This window comes from Salmo salar, chromosome ssa11, assembly GCF_905237065.1.
Source record: "Salmo salar chromosome ssa11, Ssal_v3.1, whole genome shotgun sequence".
NCBI lineage: Eukaryota > Metazoa > Chordata > Actinopteri > Salmoniformes > Salmonidae > Salmo > Salmo salar.
In genome coordinates, this window is record NC_059452.1 from 34,959,517 (window position 1) to 34,981,942 (window position 22,426).

The 22,426-nt window shown below is 41.8% G+C and overlaps 1 protein-coding gene and 1 pseudogene across 2 annotated transcripts; one reads left to right on the forward strand and one right to left on the reverse strand.

The window, feature by feature from the left end:
* The first annotated feature begins 1,177 nt into the window (after positions 1–1,177).
* Positions 1,178–7,727, forward strand: spg21 (SPG21 abhydrolase domain containing, maspardin). Of its 2 annotated transcripts, none has more exons than XM_014127570.2 (9): positions 1,178–1,302; positions 1,638–1,762; positions 2,073–2,234; positions 3,224–3,304; positions 3,795–3,940; positions 4,464–4,572; positions 4,790–4,897; positions 5,120–5,260; positions 6,929–7,727. In XM_014127570.2, the coding sequence occupies exons 2-9, from the start codon at positions 1,700–1,702 to the stop codon at positions 7,043–7,045; spliced, it is 927 nt and encodes a 308-aa protein (XP_013983045.2). In that variant the 5' UTR covers positions 1,178–1,302; positions 1,638–1,699; the 3' UTR covers positions 7,046–7,727.
* Positions 7,728–10,711: 2,984 nt separating this feature from the next.
* On the reverse strand, positions 10,712–22,233 carry LOC106562643 (ankyrin repeat and death domain-containing protein 1A-like; annotated as a pseudogene).
* Between the last annotated feature and the right edge of the window lie 193 nt (positions 22,234–22,426).

A 22,426-nucleotide genomic window follows, 5' to 3' on the forward strand; every position in this document is an offset into this window, starting at 1 on the left:
TATACACTGAGTGTACAAAACATCTTTCATGACATACACTGACTAGGTGAATCCAGGTGAAAGTTATGATCCCTTATTAATTTTACCTAAATCCACTTCAATCAGTGTAGATGAAGGGGACTTAGAGAAGGATTTTTAAGCCTTGAGACAATTGAGACATGGATTGTGTATGCGTGCCATTCAGAGGGTGAATGGGCAAGACAAAACATGTAAGTGCCTTTGAACAGGGTATGGTAGTAGGTGCCAGGCGCACCAGTTTGAATGTGTAAAGAACTGCACAGCTGCTGGGTTTTTCATGCTCACCAGTTTCCTGTGTGTATCAAGAATGTTCCACCAACCAAAGAACATCCAGCCAACTTGACACAACTGTGGGAAGCATTGGAGTCAACATGGGCCAGCGTCCCTGTGGAATGCTTTTGTCACCTCGTAGAGTCCATGCCCCGACAAATTGAGGCTGTTCTGAGGGCAAAAGGGGTTGCAACTCAATATTAGGAAGGTGTTCCTAATATTTTGTACACTCAATGTACAACAGACTATTACAGGTGGCTATATAAAACTATAAACAAATACGCTACCAGCGTTTGGATCTCTTAGACTTGTATCATTTCCCATTATAACCAATTTCCCTAAAACAAATATGTAGTTTGTTACATCATTGTTTCAATGATGAGTCAGTCTAAGTAAATCATTAGATCTGAAGGCAAAAATTGACCAAATCCCATGGTTTTTAAGAGATCCTATAGAATGTTGTTTGTTTGATACAGTCATTTTCAATGAGCATGTGAACATTCCAACTTGTCTCAACATTCCTTTATCAGCCTGCGAACATTCTATTGCATAGACTCCCATACAACAAAATATATAAAGATGTGAAAAACATAGAACAATTGAATGCCATCAAACCTTTGACACCCCAAAGTGGACAACTTTTTGGTCTGGCCCATTGACTATTCGCAGTAGATATATGAGCCTAAAAGGGAACACACCATGTCCTATTGTAATATCTCGGTGAACAAAATGTATACATTGGACTCATATATCCATCTTTTCTCTAATGTATAGACAAAGGTTTTAGGCTTTAGGTTTTTAATAGAAGTATGTGGTTTTAGGAGATCAATAATCGTGAAGTAAAGGAGACGAGGAGAGGAAGGAAGTAATTTAAGAATGTTGAAACACGCCCCTGGGCATCACGGAAGTGCGTGCAAGTAATGTCATATGACTTGTTCAGAACGAGAAATAAAATGTTGCTAATCCGTGGATAAAAGTGGACCTAAACGGTGAATGATATCCAAAGCAAACACGGTAATATTGACCCTATGTATTTTTACATATTTTGTTTTTGTCATTGATCATCGGTTTGCAGGTAATAACTTTGTGTAGAGAAAATCGTACCGTCGTTAGCTAACGTTACAGCTTAAGTATTCATCACGAGTGGTGACTAACGTTAGCTAGGATGGCTAACGCGAACTAGACAGAGACATGCGACAAACTAGCCAAATAAAATAAATGCAAACTGGTGTTAGCTGACGGTTCTCATCAACCCCCCCCCCTTTAGTTACTAAAGAGATAAACAAGCACACGCTGAAGGATGGCTGATCAGTTTCAGAATCATCTTACTTCCTTCCTTCCTTTAACAGGAGGATACTTAATACCAGCCTACTAGCTGCATACTAGCCTTCGACTTCTTGTTTCCACAGAAATGGATGAGATAAGAATATCTCCTGATTACAACTGGTTCAGAAGCACAGTGCCACTGAAGAAAGTAAGCAAAAACACCATATCGCACTCCACAATAGCCTAGCTAGCTTTATCACTACAGTTGATTCAGTTGCTGGCCATTTGCATAGCCCGTATGAACTCAATACAGTAATATTTAATTGAACAGTTATACTATATATCTTCAGTTTGTTGACATTTACGAGTCCAACACAGTCTTCTTAAATATCTCTTTCATTGACGTGATCCCATCTAAAAACACAGTTGTTTGTTATAGAATTTGCTATAATATTACATGGAATGTTTTGCATTTATGGGTTGTACATTAATGTTTCACCTCTGTATCATCTCTCTAGATTATAGTGGACGACGATGACAGCAAGGTGTGGTCCTTGTATGACGCAGGCCCAAAGAGCATCAGGTGTCCCATCATATTCTTTCCCCCTGTGAGTGGGACAGCAGAGGTGTTCTTCCAGCAGGTCTTAGCCCTGACAGGCTGGGGCTACAGAGTCATCTCAGTGAGTCACTGTGAAAGAACACCTTTATGGCTTGTAATATCTTCAATTCATTAAGATATTCATCATCCACAGTCAAATGACCAAGGCACTTCTTTTGGAGTATTAGATACACCAGACTGGGTCCACTCTACAGGCTATGTGATGCTGATTTATTCAGTGTTCCAGGGCAAAGCAAACATTTTGGCTGTTAGGCCATCCTCCGTGTTTGGAATTTAAAATGAAAAGCCTTTTATATGAAGAACTTTGGTAAAACTGTATTGGGACTGTATGGTGAGAATTTAGAATTGATCAGTAATGGATGAAAGATCATGTCTAACAAATGCTGGTATTTTGACATTTGACCTACACAGTTAATATAACTAATATAACAGCAAAACTGAGGAGTGTAATTAAGTCTAATGCTTTTATAAGCATCTTTATGAAGCTGGTATATAGTTTTAATTGTGCTATAGGTTCATAAAGGTGTTTTTAGATTTTTATTGACCAAATAGTAAGAGGGAATGACAGTGGGGAAAGATAGAGGGAGGTTGTGTGAAAGGGCAGGAGGCTGGATTTGATCCCATGCCAATACTAAAGACTCATGCTGGAGGCTTTACCTCTAGACCAGCCAGGGTACAATACAAGTCTATTCTGATGTAGGAGTAGACATCTTTCACTAGGCTATATTCCAAGTGATTTTTATTTGACCCAGGCACCATTGAATGTCATGACATTAACATCACACTGAGTGGCATAGAGTTGATTCCGGTTGCTTTTCTGTAGCTGCTAGGTTCATCTAGTGCTTTTAGCTGTTAGAGATTTGGTTTTGTTTTGTTTTAGAACTGTATGCAAAAACAAGGATAAAACACATCTGAAACGGAAGAAGATTACCCAACACAGGACCATTTTGATCTAAATGTTTTAAAAAACTAGCCCCAGGGGTTCCTAGACTGGATATATTATACAAGTTCAGGTTTATGAAAATGCCTTTTTTTTTCTCTCTCGCTTAGCTGCAGTATCCTGTGTATTGGGATCTCTTGGAGTTTTGTGATGGATTCCGGAAGCTTCTCGATCACTTGCAATTGGACAAGGTTTGTATTACCATGGAAAACTTGTAACGCTAGTCTTTTATGGTTTTACAATGGTATGACCTGGAATTATGCAAAACCAACAGCTATAATGCGTTTTTAATATAATAATATATGCCATTTAGCAGACGCTTTTCTCCAAAGTGACTTAGTCATGCGTGCATACTGCATACATTTTACGTATTTGTGGCCCCGAGAATCAAACCCACAACCCTGGCAGTGCAAGCACCATGATCTACCAACTGAGCCATACAGGACCATATTATTACTATATTAATGTTATTATTACATAATACATTATTACTTGTTATAAACATATATGAGCCTTTATAATTGTCTTATTATAATTTATGTAGCAAATGTTCAATATAGTCATGATCATTATGAGACATAAGGGACTTCCATTATAAGGCGTGTCATAAGCATGTATTCTAAGTGCATCATAATGCATTAAGGCTTTAAGTAAAGTGTCAGACTATTTCTATTGTTATAGGTCCATCTATTTGGTGCTTCTCTGGGCGGCTTCCTGGCCCAGAAGTTTGCCGAGCACACACACAAGTCTCCCAGAGTCCACTCTCTGATCCTGTGCAACTCCTTCAGTGACACCTCCATCTTCAACCAGACATTGACAGCCAACAGGTACAGTCCTGGGTTGTATTCCTTAAGGAACACTGTAGCAAAATGAAAACAAGCATTTCTTATTGGACAACTCCAAGTAGTCCTGCCCTGTTTGTCTGTTTTGTTCCATTTGGTGCCTAATGAATAAGACCCTGTTTTACCCTTACCGTGCTGTGGAGGAAGAACAGGGTCGTGTTCAGTGGACAAACGTTGTGGAGCGGTGCAGATAGAAATGCCATGAATAGAGCTGACACGATTCCTTTCTCTACATGTCAGAAAGGCAACATTTTACCCTGCTGAACGCGACCCAGGTGTTTGTCAAAACGCAAAACATAGCCTTTGTTTATGGTCTATCATTACAAATGTAATATGTGTAACGTGTAGGCCTCCGTAGTTCATTAAAGTTACATGTTTGCCAGTCTTGTCTTTTTTGGTTTAGCCTTACCATTTAGCTTTGAGCCACAGAAGTTTCTCTATTCTCTACCTGTAGATCCCTGTTCTGAGTCATTCATACAGGGACGCCATGTTATTTCTTGCTTTCCAGTTTTTGGTTGATGCCCGCCTTCATGTTGAAGAAGATTGTCCTGGGGAACTTCGCTAAAGGACCTGTCGACCCCAAGATGGCCGACGCAATCGACTTTATGGTCGACAGAGTAAGTTCCAGACCTCCATTAAAGGGGTAATCTGAAATTGTTTTGGTAAACAGCTGAGGGATTGTCTAGAGAAATGTAACAGCAGAGATGCATGTTTTGGGTTTTGATGAGGTATGACAGTTACCACATCTCTCTCGCTCTCTCCACCCCTTTCTCTTTCACTCACTCTCTCTTTCGCTCTCTCTCTTTCTCTCTTCCCCCCCCCCCCCCTCCCTAGCTGGAGAGCCTGAACCAGGGTGAGCTAGCCTCCAGACTAACACTCAACTGTCAGAACTCCTACGTGGAGCCTCACAAGATAAAGGACCTGGCCGTCACCATTATGGATGTAGGAGGAACTGCTGTTCATTTGCAGCATTTTATTTCCATTCTTGCTTACTGTACGTCTCACTTTACATATCAGTAGGGATTGGCTGTTTTGTGGCTTGTGGGTGGGTCATTGGAGCTGTAACCTGGATGTGTTCTGTGCTTATGCATATGTATGCCACTGTGTATGTGTGTAACTGTGTGTGTACTACTTGTTTGTGTGCGCGTTTCATTTGGTTTAAAGGTGTTCGACCAGAGTGCCCTGTCACACGAGGCGAAAGAGGAAATGTATAAGCTGTATCCAAATGCCAGACGGGCTCACCTCAAAACGGGTGGAAACTTCCCCTACCTGTGTAGGAGTGCTGAGGTCAACCTGTACATACAGGTGAGCACATCAGAGTTGGTAGAAAAGACACACGAACTACCATTTAAACCACCAAACTGATATGATAAATATTACACAATATATTTCATGTCAGGGGATATATATGTGATGTGACTTTCCGCTTACATTGTATTAGGAACAGAAATTCATAAGAAAGTGATGTCTGTCATCAAAATGTATTTTGTAGCACAGATGCGGCTGGTTGGGTTAGCCTGGAGAGGAAGCTGTGGCATTATCTCACCACTTTAGTAGGTTTATCTTGTATATTTCAGACTCGGCTGATGATGATAGTGTCAACTGTTCTGCTCTCACCTAAACGTGGCTAACAATTTCCCAGCCTAATTGTTACCAAATATCCAAATGGAGATTCAGTGAAAACAAATATCTGACATAGAATGATTTATCTAGAGGAGTCCTATTGCTTTAAATTAGTATAACGGCTGGATATGACTTTGGGAGTTTCAGTATAAGCAAGAATTTGATACATGCCTTCAATTGCATTAGCCTACTTTATTCCAACATTGTCATCATTCAGTGGATCATAACTAAGGTGAGTTTCTCTATCAGCGCTTTTTCTAGGCCCAATGGCTGTTTCCTCCTCTCCTCACTCTGCTGCCGCCCCGCCTCCGCTGTGTTCTCAACACCACTTTATATCAATATACAGTTTTCTAGAAATCTTTCTATTCATTTTTTGGGCATTTCATTTCTGTGATGTCAGACCAGGCCTGGGCTCGGGCTTTAGCTCACCGGGCTTCGGTCAGACCGGGATCGAATTTCAGTTCTGATGAGAACCAACCAATTGTGCTGACTTCTTGTATGTAAGGCAAGTATCCATTGTTGGTACATAGTTACTACTGTAGTTAGTTAATACCAATGTAATTACCAAGTACTAGCTGGAAATCAGGCTGTAAAAGAAAGATTTTTGTCTGTATCTCCAACCACCAGATTGTTGTCTATCTTGAATAGCACCACTAAACATAGTCAAACACTTGATACCACAGCTTCCTCTCCAGGCTAACCCAACCAGCTGCATCTGTGCTACAAGAGGTTTTGATCACTGACATCCCTTGTTAATCCCTAGTGTCAAGTGTTTGACTATGTTTTAAGTGGTGCTTTTCAAGATTGTCTGTCTGGTGTTTGGAGATGCAGCCAAAAATCTTTATTTCCAGCTAGTACTTGGTATGTACATTGGTATTAACTAACTACAGTAGTAACTATGTACCAACAATGGATACTTGACTTACATCCAAGAAGTCAGCACAATTGGTAACTATGTGGTACCAAATGGTACATAGTGATGCTTGTGGCCTATGACCGTTTAAGGTTGTTTCCATAGAAATAGCACCATAGTAGTAACACAATGAAATGGCAATAAGAAATGTGCAGGAGCCTGCACTGCTGGATTCATCACAAACCCCCATGTGTTTAATACATTAACGAGGCTACACTACTAGATGTAAAAGTCTGAGAATTGTTAGAACATTCAACAGTGTGGGGTTACCGCTCTTTCTGTCATGACTGTACTTATTTTACCTGCAAGTTAGCCTTGTACCATCATCCTGATCTCAAGCTTACATTCTGTAAGGATGGTCATATGAGGCTTCCTGCAAGTAACTTCATATGGACTATTTCTGAACATGTTGTCTCTGTCTCGATCCCTCTCCTCAGATTCACCTGCGGCAGTTCCACGGGACGCGGTACGCCGCCATCAACTCGGACATGGTGAGCGCCGAGGAGCTGGAGGTGCAGAAGAGCCACCTGGTGAATAGCGCCAACGACCAATGACGAGACTATGTTACCCAGCACCCTCTCCTCTCTCCCAGCTCTGACCGACATGCCAGAACCATAGAATCGGATTGGCTGATTCTGATTCTGTGGGGCAGAACTATGGGAACTACGTTTCCCTGACCAGCAAAACAGCCAAGAAAATGTCAACCATAGAAATTAGAATGACTGAATTCTATTTCTGTATTTCTATGATCTCAACCACCATCACCACCCAGTCGCCACTACTGGTCACACACACGGATCTATGGATCCACTTGTTAAAAAAGGTCATCTCTTCACCTGATCTCCTTTCTGTTTTTTTCTACGATATTGAATACAATCAATCCACAAGTTGAACTGATACTATTTTTACTTTACAGTTAAAAATATATTTTAATTATCACTGTTACTGTAAATAGAGCGTAATTGGCTAAGTTGCTTTGAGAGAAGAAACGCCATACGATGCCATGTTATGAACCTTTTGCCTTATGTGATATAAATCTCATGCATTTAATTGATGTTGCACTTTTGAATTCCATGTTTTTCCTTCTATGTTTCTGGTTAACTCTGCCCACCGTGGCGATACTTGGTAAGCTAGAAAACCTGCACTGATTAGATATACAGCTGAGGATGTTGGTCAGAAGAAATGATGTTTAATGTTATATTTCATTTGTAATTGAATAAAGCCTTCTTGAAAACATGCCCTGCCATGTGGGGTTTTTGTGTAATTTCAACCAACTTTCTATGCATTTATGTAGGTTGTTATACGCTGTTATGAATGCCTACATCATATTTGTGCTGGAATGATGTAAAGCACAATAAATGCATTATGCACAAGATGTCATGTTGATAGAACGTTTTCCATGATGCCGGGGGTTGGTCTATTGTTGGAATCATCAACTACATTCAGCCACAGGATGATTATTTTTTTCTTGAGCGGATGGTCATGGGGGCCGGAACATACACTACCGTTCAAAAGTTTGGGGTCACTTAGAAATGTCCATGTTTTTGAAAAAAACACTTTTTTTGTGTCCATTTAAAATAACATCAAATGGATCAGAAATACACTGTAGACATTGTTAATGTTGTAAATGACTTTTGTAGCTGGAAACTGCAGATTTTTTAAAATGGAATATCTACATAGGTGTACAGAGGCCCATTATGAGCAACCATCACTCCTGTGTTCCAATGGCATGTTGTGTTAGCTAATCCAAGTTTATAATTTTAAAAGGCTAATTGATCATTAGAAAACCCTTTTGCAATTATGTTAGCACAGTTGAAAACTGTTGTTTTGATTAAAGAAGCAATAAAACTGTCCTTTAGACTAGTTGAGTATCTGGAGCGTCAGCATTTGTGGTTTCGATTACAGGTTCAAAATGTCCAGAAACAAATAACTTTCTTCTGAAACTCGTCAGTCTATTCTTCTAAGAAATGACGTCTATTCTATGCGAGAAATTGCCAAGAAACTGAAGATCTGGTACAACGCTGTGTACTACTCCCTTCATAGAACAGCGTGAACTGGCTCTAACCAGAATAGAAAGAGGAGTGGGAGGCCCAGGTGCACAACTGAGCAAAAGGACAAGTACATTAGAGTGTCTAGTTTGAGAAACAGACGCCTCACAAGTCCTCAACTGGCAGCTTCATTAAATAGTACCCGCAAAACACCAGTCTCAACGTCAACAGTGAAGAGGCGACTCCGGGATGCTGGCCTTCTAGGCAGAGTTCCTCTCTCCAGTGTCTGCAGTCTGAGATATGGCTTTTTCTTTGCAACTCTGCATAGAAGGCCAGTATCCCAGAGTTGCCTCATTAACAATGTCTACACTGTCTTTCTGATCAATTTGATGCTATTTTAATGGACCAAAAATGTGCTTTTCTTTCAAAAACAAGGACATTTCTAAGCGACCCCAAACTTTTGAGCGGTAGTGTAATTACAAATTATTTGTAAACTGCAAATGAAATGAGCCGCAAGAAGCCCAAACAGACATAATATTGGGATATAACATACTTTCAGACCTTGCTTATCACGTGTCTCTATTATTCCTGGAAATAATTGGGAACAGATTTACCAAATTAAAATCAATTGAAGCTGATTTCTTGGTGTTTTTACAGTTTGTTATATTCAACAATGAAAATGCAAAAAAACAAAACAACATTGTTCAGAAAACTTGGGAGGCCAAAGAAAACCACAGAATTTGGCCTGCAGGCTGCCAGTTGGGGAACCCTGGTCTAGTGGTAGTGCTGCTGCCCCCTGGACCACATATGACAGTGAAGGCAGCAGTTTGATCCCCTGTTCCACCACTCACTCTCCACTATATCCCTGTTATCTACAGTGAGGGAAAAAAGTATTTGATCCCCTGCTGATTTTGTATGTTTGCCTACTGACAAGGAAATTATCAGTCTAATTTTAATGGTAGGTTTATTTGAACAGAGACAGAGAGACAGAATAACAACAAAAAATCCAGAAAAACGCATGTCAAAAATGTTATAAAATGATTTGCATTTTAATGAGAAAAAAGAACTGTCAATCTCCCTCGGCCTGGGGCTCCATGCAAGATCTCACCTCGTGGAGATGCAATGATCATGAGAACGGTGAGGAATCAGCCCAGAACTACACGGGAGGATCTTGTCAATGATCTCAAGGCAGCTGGGACCATAGTCACCAAGAAAACAATTGGTAACACACTACGCCGTGAAGGACTGAAATCCTGCAATGCCCGCAAGGTCCCCCTGCTCAAGAAAGCACATATACATGCCCGTCTGAAGTTTGCCAATGAACATCTGAATGATTCAGAGGACAACTGGGTGAAAGTGTTGTGAAAACCAGACAATGTTTGGTTTCACCACAATTTGCCTCATGCAGCGCGACACATCTCCTTCACATAGAGTTGATAAGGCTGTGGAATGTTGTCGCACTCCTCTTCAATGGCTGTGCGAAGTTGTTGGATATTGCCGGGAACTGGAACACTGTCATACACGTCGATCCAGAGCATCCCAAACGGGCTCAATGGGTGACATGCCTGGAGAGTATTCAGGACATGGAAGAACTGGGAAATGTTCAGCTTCCAGGAATTGTGTATAGATCCTTGCGACATGGGGCTGCGCATTATCATGATGAAACATGAGGTGATGGCAGCGGATGAATGGCATGACAATGGGCCTCAGGATCTCGTTTCGGTATCTCTGTGCATTCAAATTGCCATCGATAAAATGCAATTGTGTTCGTTGTCTGTAGCTTATGCCGGCCCATACCATAACCCCACCGCCACCATGGGGCTTTCTATTCACAATGTTGACATCAGTAAACCACTCGCTCACACAACGCCATACATGTGGTCTGTGTTTGTGAGGCCGGTTGGACGTACTGCCAAATTCTCTCAAATGACTTGAGGCTTATGGACATTAAATTATCTGGCAACAGCTCTGGTGGACATTCCTGCAGTCAGCATTCCAATTTCACGCTCCCTGAAAACATGAGACATCTGTGGCATTGTGTTGTGTGACAAATCTGCACATTTTGGAGTGGCCTTTTATCGTTCCCAGCACAAGGTACACCAGTGTAATGATCATGCTGTTTAATCAGCTTATTGGTATGCCACACCTGTCAGGCAGATGGATTATCTTGGCAAAGGAGAAATGCTCACTAACAGGGATGTAAACAAATTTGTGAACAACATTTGAGAGAAATAAGCTTTTTGTGTATATGGAACATTTCTGGGATCATTTATTTCAGCTCATTAAACATGGGACCAACACTTTACATGTTGCATTTATATTTTTGTTCAATGTGTTAACTTTATTCAGACACTATTTTTAGTTTTGAACCCTGGAATGGCCATTTATTCCTGCAGTATATCAGTGTGGTTCAGGATGGACTTGTTCACATGGCGGTGCATTTCTTGGGAGAGCTTGTGTCTGCATTTGCCTTCTGTCTGATGCTTTCTGTTGAAAAAGAAAAAGGAAACTTCTTTGTTCGTTCAAGTTGACCTACGGACCATTACTGGTAGAGATGATAAAAGATGGTCAATCCAGCATTTAATGTACTTATGTAATTAATAACCACAATATCAGTGGTGGAAAAAGTACTAAATTGTCATACTTGAGTAAAAGTACAACTAAATACTATACATCAAATTCCTTATATTAAGCAAACCAGACGATTCTTGTTTTTAAAATTTACGGACAGCCAGGGGCACACTCCAAAACTCAGACATAATTTATAAACGCAGCATTTGTGTTTAGTGAGTCCGCCAGAAAAGTGGCAGTAGGGATGAAAACCCGTTATATTGGTACGTGAATTGGATTATATTGCTGTCCTACCTGAGCACTCGAAATGTGACCAGTGCTTTTGGGTGACAGGGAAAATGTATGGGAGTAAAAAGTACATATTTGCTTTAGGACTGTATTAGAATAAAAGTAAAAGTTGTCAACAATATAAATAATAAAGTAAAGTACAGATACCCTTTCAAAGTACAGAAATACAGCCGGTATGATGGATTTTGCATCATATGATGCAAAACGCAAAACACAGCATCATATGATGCAAAATGCATCTTACCGGCTGTATTTCTGTACTTTTATATATCATGAAAACTTCATTGCTGACATGCAAAACATTTTAGGACTATATCAACAATGGGCTAATGAAACAAATACCAAAAGATAGGGTAGTTTAAGTAGTACTTAAAAGTATTTTTACTTAGTTACTTTACACCACTGCATAATATGCTCAGAAAGCTTTTGGACAACTACCTTCCCCAGGCTAGACAGCAGTGTGGTCTAGAGGGAAGCTGGGCAGTGTTCAGTAGGCATGAAATGAGCGACAATGATTGGACAGTACAGTCTGATAAGAACATCCATTATTGTTTTTGATTAAAAAATATATATTTTCGCCCATTGTGCCTATTAAAGACAACCCCTGTTGCTCAGGTTCGAATACCTGATGGGTGTTGACTCCCGTCCCCCGTTCCATTGACTCACCAGCTAGGTCGGTCCTGTAGATCACCGCCAGTCCCTCATACAGGCCTTCCATTGGGTTCTCCCCTGCGATGACTACTCCATGCAGCCAGATCAGCAACATACGGTGCCCATGCTCCTTGAAGCTCTTTGTACCTAACATATGTGAATGTCATAAGAGAGTTATCATATAAAATAGGTGGGCTACAATAAGGACAGTTCTGGGCTTAAGTGCCTTGCTCAAGGGCACACCGGCAGGAGATGGTACCTGGGATCTGTCAATTAACCCTCTAGGTTGAACCAGCAACCTACTGGCTACTGGTCAGCCTCTCTAACCTAAAGACTACTTGCCCACCCAGGCTGCTAACTCCTTATTCATTAGGCTCTTTGGTGTTTGCAGATCTGAAGGAATCATATGAATGTAAGCAATATGGTGGAAGCTCCCTTAAAATCAGATAGAAAGCTAGATGGAAAAATCTCATTTTCACTTAGACCTATGTGATTGCTTCAGATTTGAAAATTACAACGAGCTAGGGGCTGGGGGTTATTTCTAGACCAAGCCAATGCTTCACCTGTCCACTGCTGCTCTATGGAGCGTATGTGGGCATCCGTAAAGCCCCAGTGCTGTGCGAGGCTCTTCCACTCCCCGCGGGACAGGTCTTTGGTGGCCAGCCTCCACGTGACAGGTGCTGGGTCTCCACCTGGTGGTCCTGTTTAAAGCTCAGCTGCTTCCCCAGCCACGAATCACCATCGCTAATCACGTTGTCCTGGTACACAAAGAAAGGGTGTGAGTTTGAGATTGACTGTATTGCAGTTGGGCTGAGAAGCAGACTGCTATTTGATTCTGAAATACTAAAACACTCATCCCGGAATCGTGATGATCTGGTACAGCTGCGAAGCCCTAAAGTAGTCGATCTCAACATGCACAAAGTAGAGCTGCAGGCGTTACCTTGCAGTTCAATGATGGAAAGAGTTTTTACATTTGTCTTTAAATATGAACGTACCTTTTCCCACTTGTAAAACCGGTCTGCTTTGATGATCATGTCCACTAAGATGACATGGTTTCCTCTGGCTGCCACCTCCAGAGAAGTCTTCCCCTGCTGAGAGTACCAACACACAGCCACAACACTGGATTCAATATGACACACAGTACACCACCTGGGTCCTGTTCATTAGCACTAATTCACCTGGGGCCTGGGTCCTGTTCATTAGCACTAATTCACCTGGGTCCTGGGTCCAGTTCATTAGCACTAAGTCACCTGGGTCCTGGGTCCTGTTCATTAGCACTAATTCACCTGGGTCCTGTTCATTAGCACTAATTCTCCTGGGTCCTGTTCATTAGCACTAATTCTTCTGGGTCCTGGGTCCAGTTCATTAGCACTAAATCACCTGGGTCCTGGTCATTAGCACTAATTCACCAGGGTCCTGTTCATTAGCACTGATTCACCTTGGTCCTGGGTCCAGTTCATTAGCACTAATTCACCTGGGTCCTGTTCATTAGCACTAATTCCCCTGGATCCTGGGTCCAGTTCATTAGCACTAATTCACCTGGGTCCTGTTCATTAGCATCAATTCTCCTGGGTCCTGGGTCCAGTTCATTAGCACTAAATCACCTGGGTCCTGGTCATTAGCACTAATTCACCAGGGTCCTGTTCATTAGCACCAATTCTCCTGGGTCCTTGGTCCAGTTCATTAGCACTAATTCACCTGGGTCCTGTTCATTAGCACCAATTCTCCTGGGTCCTGGGTCCAGTTCATTAGCACTAATTCGCCTGGGTCCTGTTCTTTAGCACTAATTCACCTGGGTCCTGTTCATTAGCACCAATTCTCCTGGGTCCTGGGTCCAGTTCATTAGCACTAATTCACCTGGGTCCTGTTCATTAGCACCAATTCTCCTGGGTCCTGGATCCAGTTCATTAGCACTAATTCACCTGGGTCCTGTTCATTAGCACCAATTCTCCTGGGTCCTGTTCATTAGCACTAATTCACCTGGGTCTTGTTCATTAGAACTAATTCACCTGGGTCGTGGGTCTTGTTCATTAGCACTAATTCACCTGGGTCGTGGGTCCAGTTCATTAGCACTAATTCACCTGGGTCGTGGGTCCAGTTCATTAGCACTAATTCACCTGGGTCGTGGGTCCAGTTCATTAGCACTTATTCGGGGGGAAACAGTGAAATGAGAGGTACTACCTAAACTTGTCTAATAAGTAATACTTGTTATTGTTTTCTGTTGCAAAATGTTTTTCTCCGGTGTGCTCTGACTAACAGGATCCTGGCATAGTCTTCAGACTGGAATTCAATAATGCTTGAGCCCTTTAAACACACGCTAATTATTTCATTAAACCAGTGAGACACTGGCTGGTCCCATACTACACAAAGAGCCCATGAGATGTTAACCTAGTCTCAGGGCTATTATGCACAGGAGGAAGTGTCTGCTGTGCCAGACTGATGAGATTTGAAAATAGAAGCTTTCTTAGAAATTGTGCTTAAGTGTGTTGGGATGTCTGATGTTAAATGTTTGTATTATATGAGGTTATTTTAATACACAGCATTGTTTCCAATGCAATTTTACCATCAAGGAAAATAAAGTTGACATTATTGAATCTTTATTGCAAGTGTGACTGTAAGTGAAACACGTTATCTGTATTGATACGATTTAGATACCATATCTTCAGTGATTGATACCCTCAATGAGCTGTCCAATGACATTGGAAATTAGATAACACATTTCAAGAGGTTTTTATCCACACTTTATTAACAATCCATTACAACTCCCACATACAGGCGTTCTTGTTTGCTCCGCCATGTTTTAATGGATCACTTCACTTCTAAAGGTAAATAAAAAACAAGATAAAAAATGACCCTTTAAAATGAGATTAAATCCAATACCTTATCCAGTAGTTTGAGGTTAACGCCAGCTATGAGGATCATCTCAGCGATGTCCTGTCTTCCATGCTCTGCTGCGATGTGCAGGGCTGTCTGGAGCCTCTGTAAGGAAGGAGGGAGAGAGGGAAGGGGGGGAGAAAAAGAAAGGGAGAAAAAACGAGAGAGTGAGACAGAGAAAGAGAGAGGAGAAAAAAAAGAAAGAGATAGACGAATTAGGTCATTAGTGTTACAAGTGTTATGGCACTTTACCTTAATGCTAATGTAAACAACATCAAACACAGATCACAGCCAACTCATGATGGGTTATCACGCAATACGATGACTCAGAATCGATACAGACACTTTAAGGTACACGATGCACCGTTGGTTTAACAAATCATTGAATGCATTGCATAGAATGTTTACATAGAGTAAGGTCACGTAACGCCCATAGAGAGTGGAAACATTACTCACATTGTCAGATATGTCCAGGTCACATTCAGCGTCTATTAGCAGCCGTACCACCTCAGTGTGATTGTTGAGCACAGCGATGTGAAGAGGGGATGTGTGTTGCTGTTCAAAACACAAGGTAAAATTAGATCCACATTGATGGTTACCACATACAACAGATGCCACGTAAATAATAATAATAATTTGTTACATTTGTAAAGCGCTTTTCATTATGCAAGAATAATCTCAAAGTGCATAAAATTAAATTTCAACTAGGAAATACAGTAAAATATAGATCTTTTTAATGATAATATAACAAACAAGACATTTCAAAATATATAACAATATCATGAAAACAACAATAGGAGTCTAGGAACGAGGCTCGTCCAGCCGATAGAGATGAGTCTTAAGGCCTGCTTTAGGAACGAGGCTAGTCCAGCCGATAGAGATGAGTCTTAAGGCCTGCTTTAGGAACGAGGCTAGTCCAGCCGATAGAGATGAGTCTTAAGGCCTGCTTTAGGAACGAGGCTAGTCCAGCCGATAGAGATGAGTCTTAAGGCCTGCTTTAGGAACGAGGCTAGTCCAGCCGATAGAGATGAGTCTTAAGGCCTGCTTTAGGAACGAGGCTAGTCCAGCCGATAGAGATGAGTCTTAAGGCCTGCTTTAGGAACGAGGCTCGTCCAGCCGATAGAGATGAGTCTTAAGGCCTGCTTTAGGAACGAGGCTAGTCCAGCCGATAGAGATGAGTCTTAAGGCCTGCTTTAGGAACGAGGCTAGTCCAGCCGATAGAGATGAGTCTTAAGGCCTGCTTTAGGAACGAGGCTAGTCCAGACGATAGAGATGAGTCTTAAGGCCTGCTTTAGGAACGAGGCTAGTCCAGCCGATAGAGATGAGTCTTAAGGCCTGCTTTAGGAACGAGGCTAGTCCAGCCGATAGAGATGAGTCTTAAGGCCTGCTTTAGGAACGAGGCTAGTCCAGCCGATAGAGATGAGTCTTAAGGCCTGCTTTAGGAACGAGGCTCGTCCAGCCGATAGAGATGAGTCTTAAGGCCTGCTTTAGGAACGAGGCTAGTCCAGCCGATAGAGATGAGTCTTAAGGCCTGCTTTAGGAACGAGGCTAGTCCAGCCGATAGAGATGAGTCTTAAGGCCTGCTTTAGGAACGAGGCTAGTCCAGACGATAGAGATGAGTCTTAAGGCCTGCTTTAGGAACGAGGCTCGTCCAGCCGATAGAGATGAGTCTTAAGGCCTGCTTTAGGAACGAGGCTAGTCCAGCCGATAGAGATGAGTCTTAAGGCCTGCTTTAGGAACGAGGCTAGTCCAGCCGATAGAGATGAGTCTTAAGGCCTGCTTTAGGAACGAGGCTCGTCCAGCCGATAGAGATGAGTCTTAAGGCCTGCTTTAGGAACGAGGCTAGTCCAGCCGATAGAGATGAGTCTTAAGGCCTGCTTTAGGAACGAGGCTAGTCCAGCCGATAGAGATGAGTCTTAAGGCCTGCTTTAGGAACGAGGCTAGTCCAGACGATAGAGATGAGTCTTAAGGCCTGCTTTAGGAACGAGGCTAGTCCAGCCGATAGAGATGAGTCTTAAGGCCTGCTTTAGGAACGAGGCTCGTCCAGCCGATAGAGATGAGTCTTAAGGCCTGCTTTAGGAACGAGGCTAGTCCAGCCGATAGAGATGAGTCTTAAGGCCTGCTTTAGGAACGAGGCTAGTCCAGCCGATAGAGATGAGTCTTAAGGCCTGCTTTAGGAACGAGGCTAGTCCAGCCGATAGAGATGAGTCTTAAGGCCTGCTTTAGGAACGAGGCTAGTCTAGACGATAGAGATGAGTCTTAAGGCCTGCTTTAGGAACGAGGCTAGTCCAGCCGATAGAGATGAGTCTTAAGGCCTGCTTTAGGAACGAGGCTCGCCAGCCGATAGAGATGAGTCTTAAGGCCTGCTTTAGGAACGAGGCTAGTCCAGCCGATAGAGATGAGTCTTAAGGCCTGCTTTAGGAACGAGGCTAGTCCAGACGATAGAGATGAGTCTTAAGGCCTGCTTTAAATGCACCAACAGTCTGAGCAGCTTTGAGATTGTCATTGAGGGAGTTCCAGAGGTGTGGTACGTGGGAGGAACAAAGAGGTGTAATGAGTTCGCACTCAAAAAGACGTTGCATAAAGCTTACTTCATTATTCAATGTGTTTTATAATGTTCACTGCATCAGGGATCGCTTACACAGACGGGTATTCAGTGAGAACCCAATACACCTCTTTGTTTGTCTGAATTGGCGGGTTTTACGCACCAGCCAAGCTTCTGGGAGAGTATGATGGTTCTCTTTTGATTAGTGGTACGTGGGAGGAAAAGGCCTGTTGTACTGTAGCTTGTGGTCTTGTTTCAGACACAAACTAAAACAAAGATCTATGGAGAGAACCTATTCTGCACTGAGGCACTGAAAAAACACCTTTGTGTCTTGGGCGGATCCAGCGGTCTAAGCTGCTGCCTCCAGGACCCTACTGCTGCAGCATGGGTTTAAAACTAGCAAACTAGCATGTCAGAACACCTGTTTATTGACTCTCTCTATCCAATACAACAAACATATGAGAGGAGTGGGACTGCCCTACTCCTTAAAAAATAAAATAAATAAAACACTTTTACTGAAAACGGAAAACATCAATATAGGACATGCACTGAATTATACAAACAAATGTGGCACCAATTCTCTGAGTTGGAAATAGTTAGGACAAAGAGAAAGTGGAAAGGGGACATGGTGCAGATGCTGAACCCTACTGGTATATTCTGAGTTGTTAGGCTTAACTAAAAGACCTGGCTGTTCACTATTGTAGTATGAAAGAGGAGCTAACCAAGTTGCAATAAGTGCTACCAACTATTCCTACACAGGAGCTAACCAATGCACAAACTAGTGCAGTATGTACAGTATGGATGAAAGTTGGCTTGTATACTCACACCATCCACCGTGTCTGTGTTGATGCCTGCCTCCAGCAGCAGACTGGTCTCCCTCTCAAAGCCGTGCTGGGCCACGTAGTGGAGGGCATTCATATTCTTCTGCACAGACAACAACATAGTGGGACAGGTCACAGTTCAGACTCACTAACGTACCTCTCAGTCTCACACATTAGTTGTCACTTTGACATTATACCTGTAATGATCAATGATTATCTATCTACCCAATTATCTATCTATCTATCCATCTCAGATTCAGTCTTAAATGTAAATGTGATAATCAGGTACCACTTTAAACTAATTACAATTTACAAGTCTTAACAAAGTCTTTATAAACCCTTTCTAAGACATATTTAGATGCTTTAGAAATAATGTATTATCATCCATGCCTGTCTCTGCAAGAGTTTTAACATCAATGTCTTGGAAGAGAATGTCCCAGTCAGTGCATAGGAAGCACCCACTTCTAGGTGGTCCTCTGTCCATACATTTACAGCTATATGAACAGATAGATGAATGCTCTATAAAGCCTTTATAAGTTATAGTTCATTGGAAGTTGACCCTCACGTTTGTCAGCTGCTTCCAGCAGTAGTTTGACACATTCATAGTGACCTCCATCAGAGGACAGGTGCAGAGGTGTCAGTCCGTCCTGGAGAACCAAATATCATGTCACAACAGGCCTCCATCAGCTTTACATTCTATCAACAGAATAGGGAATAATCAACAATATAAAATTGAACAAGTAGCAGTAACCCTAATTGTTATTATAGTAAAATAGAATTTATTATTTCCTGGCAAAATAAAGGTTTAAAAGCAAAACATAAATTAATAGTTAACTTTTTTCTCTCGTCATTACCCCTATAAAGTGAAGCAGGAACCACGACAGCTAAAATGCATTGAATATAAAATCTAGTTTCTGGGCTGCTTTTTACCCCACACCACACCTGACACAGTGACAATATGTTCTTTACTCACTATGTTTCTCTCATCAATGTCCACTCCTGTCTCAACTAACTTCTGCAGGACCTCTTTATGTCCATGCTTGGCTGCTAGATGGATGGCCATGTTTTCATCCTATACAATACATAAAAACACATCAAAGACATCATGTTATATTTACATGATAACATCTTAGTTACACACACACACACACACACACACACACACACACACACACACACACACACACACACACACACACACACACACACACACACACACACACACACACACACACACACACACACACACACACACACACACACACACACACACACACACACACACACACACACACACACGAAAAGTAATGCAAACACGTTTTCCAAAGGTGTTTTCATGTTTACTCTCTCGCTACTGTAACACTAGCCTAATCATGTATTCACGTGTGTGTGTGTGTGTGTGTGTGTGTGTGTGTGTGTGTGTGTGTGTGTGTGTGTGTGTGTGTGTGTGTGTGTGTGTGTGTCTGTGTGTGTGTGTGTGTGTATGTGTGTGTGTGTTACATGTGTCAACGTCTGAACCTACCTTATCCTTGAGGCCGTGAGTGCAGCCCATACCGATGAGGAACTCAACCACCTCTAGCTGTCCATGTTCTGCAGCCAGGTGAAACGCTGTCTTCCCAGACTGACAGAAAAACAGGTAGTGAGGGATTAACTATAAGAAGATAGTAACAGTAATGACAGTAATGACAACATCGCAGTACGACCAAATGACACTAATGACAATATGACCAAATTATAGTATGAAAGTATTGACAGTATGGAATAACAGAGTGTCTTCTGTTCTGCCCCAAGCAGGGCTCGAACTCATAACCTCCTGCACAAACACACAAGCCAACCGTTTTAGCCAACAGAGCAAGGGACTTATCTGTCACTCTGTAAGCGACAGTTGGCTGTTGGGGGGGGGGGCTTGATGTCCCTGATGTCCAGCCAACATGCGACAAGCAGGTTTGACATCCTAGTAAACACATCTAACATGGCACAGGATAAATAAAAGGTAGCATAGTAAACCCTTAAGGTATCTATTGTGCACAGAGCGTGGTGATACTGCATTAATCAAATTCTTAAAGTAAACAAGATTTTTTTAATTGTGTCATCATCAATTTTCCTTGTAAATCCTGTAACCAGGCAGGGTTGAGACTAAAGCACAGACGGGGAGAGTATAAGGAAAGGAAAGCCCTAGAACAGTACTGGGAAAGTCTTGGGAAAGGAAAGCACTCCCAGGAAAATACAAGAAGTTCAAGGAATTTGCTAGGAAAGGTCTTTGAAAGGACTAGGAAAGTGCAGAAAGCGTGCTAGTAAAGAACCGGTTGTGTGGTGTGGGGCAGTCACATTGTCCACCCTGTCCAGCAGTACGTCCTCTACTTGGTCCTCCATGATGAACTCCAGCACTCTGCTATGACCCCGCTGGGCGGCACAGTGCAGCAGGCCCAGCCCATTCTGACAGAGAGACGGATACATAACATATTATAAGTCTTCTTATAATACAAAAATAAATTATAAGACAGAAATGACGAAAAGCCGCCTCAAGTGGTGTGATCTGGAAAAACTTGCCCCGAACCGAGTGAGATGGAGGACATTTGTCAATGGCCTATGCTCCTCATAAGTCAAGTAAGTCAGTCAATTATTATGACATATAAATCAACTTATAGAGCATTATATTTGCAAGCTTTAAATGCGCAATATGCAGAAATTGCTCCGCCATTGCCTGGTTGCTAAAATTCAAAAATGTTTGTGAATGTTATTTTTCAAATTAAACTCTTTATGTCAATGTATCATTCTTTGAGGGTCTAATTACACCATAACACACTGGTCTGACACAACCCTGCAAAACACATTATGCTGGCTTGCAAAGTGATGTTTAATTTTGGGGGGAATCCAGTCAGAGTAAGGATATCCTAAATTGACTGCTGGGGTAGAGAAGTTTGATTAACGAGACCTAAATCATCTAAACTGGAACAGCCATCTCAGTAACTGGTGCAATAAGTCCAACTACTAACAGATTGGATTAGTTCAGAAAAATGTAGCATAAGATTAATCAACAAACAATTCTGAAAATCAACCTGCTGGGAAATATGAAGATGATAGGTTTGGTTTTGAGAAAACATGAATTTGTAATTTTACTCAAGAAGCTTGTTCAAATTCAGCTAACTTCGAGCAGTGTTTATTGAGTGAACAAACTTTAACACATTAGCTCTTGTCCTTTTGAAGTCCACCCAACTCACAGAGTACCCCTGATTAAGCAATTGGTTAAGTTGGCTTTTCTTTTGTGTGCATAGGCGTGAATATAAACAGCATATTATTTGCCTGAATTCCACAAGCTATAACTAGTTACAATTAGACACAATTGTAACACAATAGACACAATTAAAACACTAAAAAACCATTAAGGAAATTGCATGATGTAGTCCTATCTGCGTTTTTACATCATTAGGGGTAGGATCCGTTCCATTGAATTTGGTGAATTAATGTAATTAATTGAATGACTTACTTTGTTTTCACAGATGAGTATTTGCTCAGAGGCCACGAGGATCTGTAGGATCTTGAAGCGACCGAACCAGGCTGCCAGTAGCAGAGCATTCATACCAAACTGAGAAGGGACAGCATATTATAGAAATAGAATTAAGGCCGACGCTGCGCGACCAAAGGTAACCCCCCATTTTACCCCCGTCCCGCCCCTCAGAGGTAAAGAACTGAATCATGTTCTGTTCATGTGTTACTAACACACACATTTTCTAAGTAGCTGCTGCTGTTCACTTTACTCACCCTCTTCTGGACCTGCAGCCAATTTGATCTCCATGGTTATGTAGCTGTCACGTTCTGACCAGTAAAAGGGGTTATTTGTTATTGTAGTTTGGTCAGGACGTGGCAGGGGTGTGTTTGTTTTGTGTTGTCGGGTTTTTTGGGGTATTGTTCTATGTTTTGTATTTCTATGTTCGTATTTCTAGTATTTGTATTTCTATGTTAGTTTTGGGAACGACCTCCAATTAGAAGCAGCTGGTTGTCATTGCTTCTAATTGGAGGCCATATTTATATGGGTTTATTTTCTCTTGTATTGGTGGGTGATTGTTCCATGTATAGGCAAGGTTACCTTACAGGACTGTCGTGCGTTTTCTTGTTTTGTTTCAGTGTTCACGTATGAATAAAAATATAAGTATGGACACTTACCACACTGCGTATTGGTCCGATATTTCTTACTCT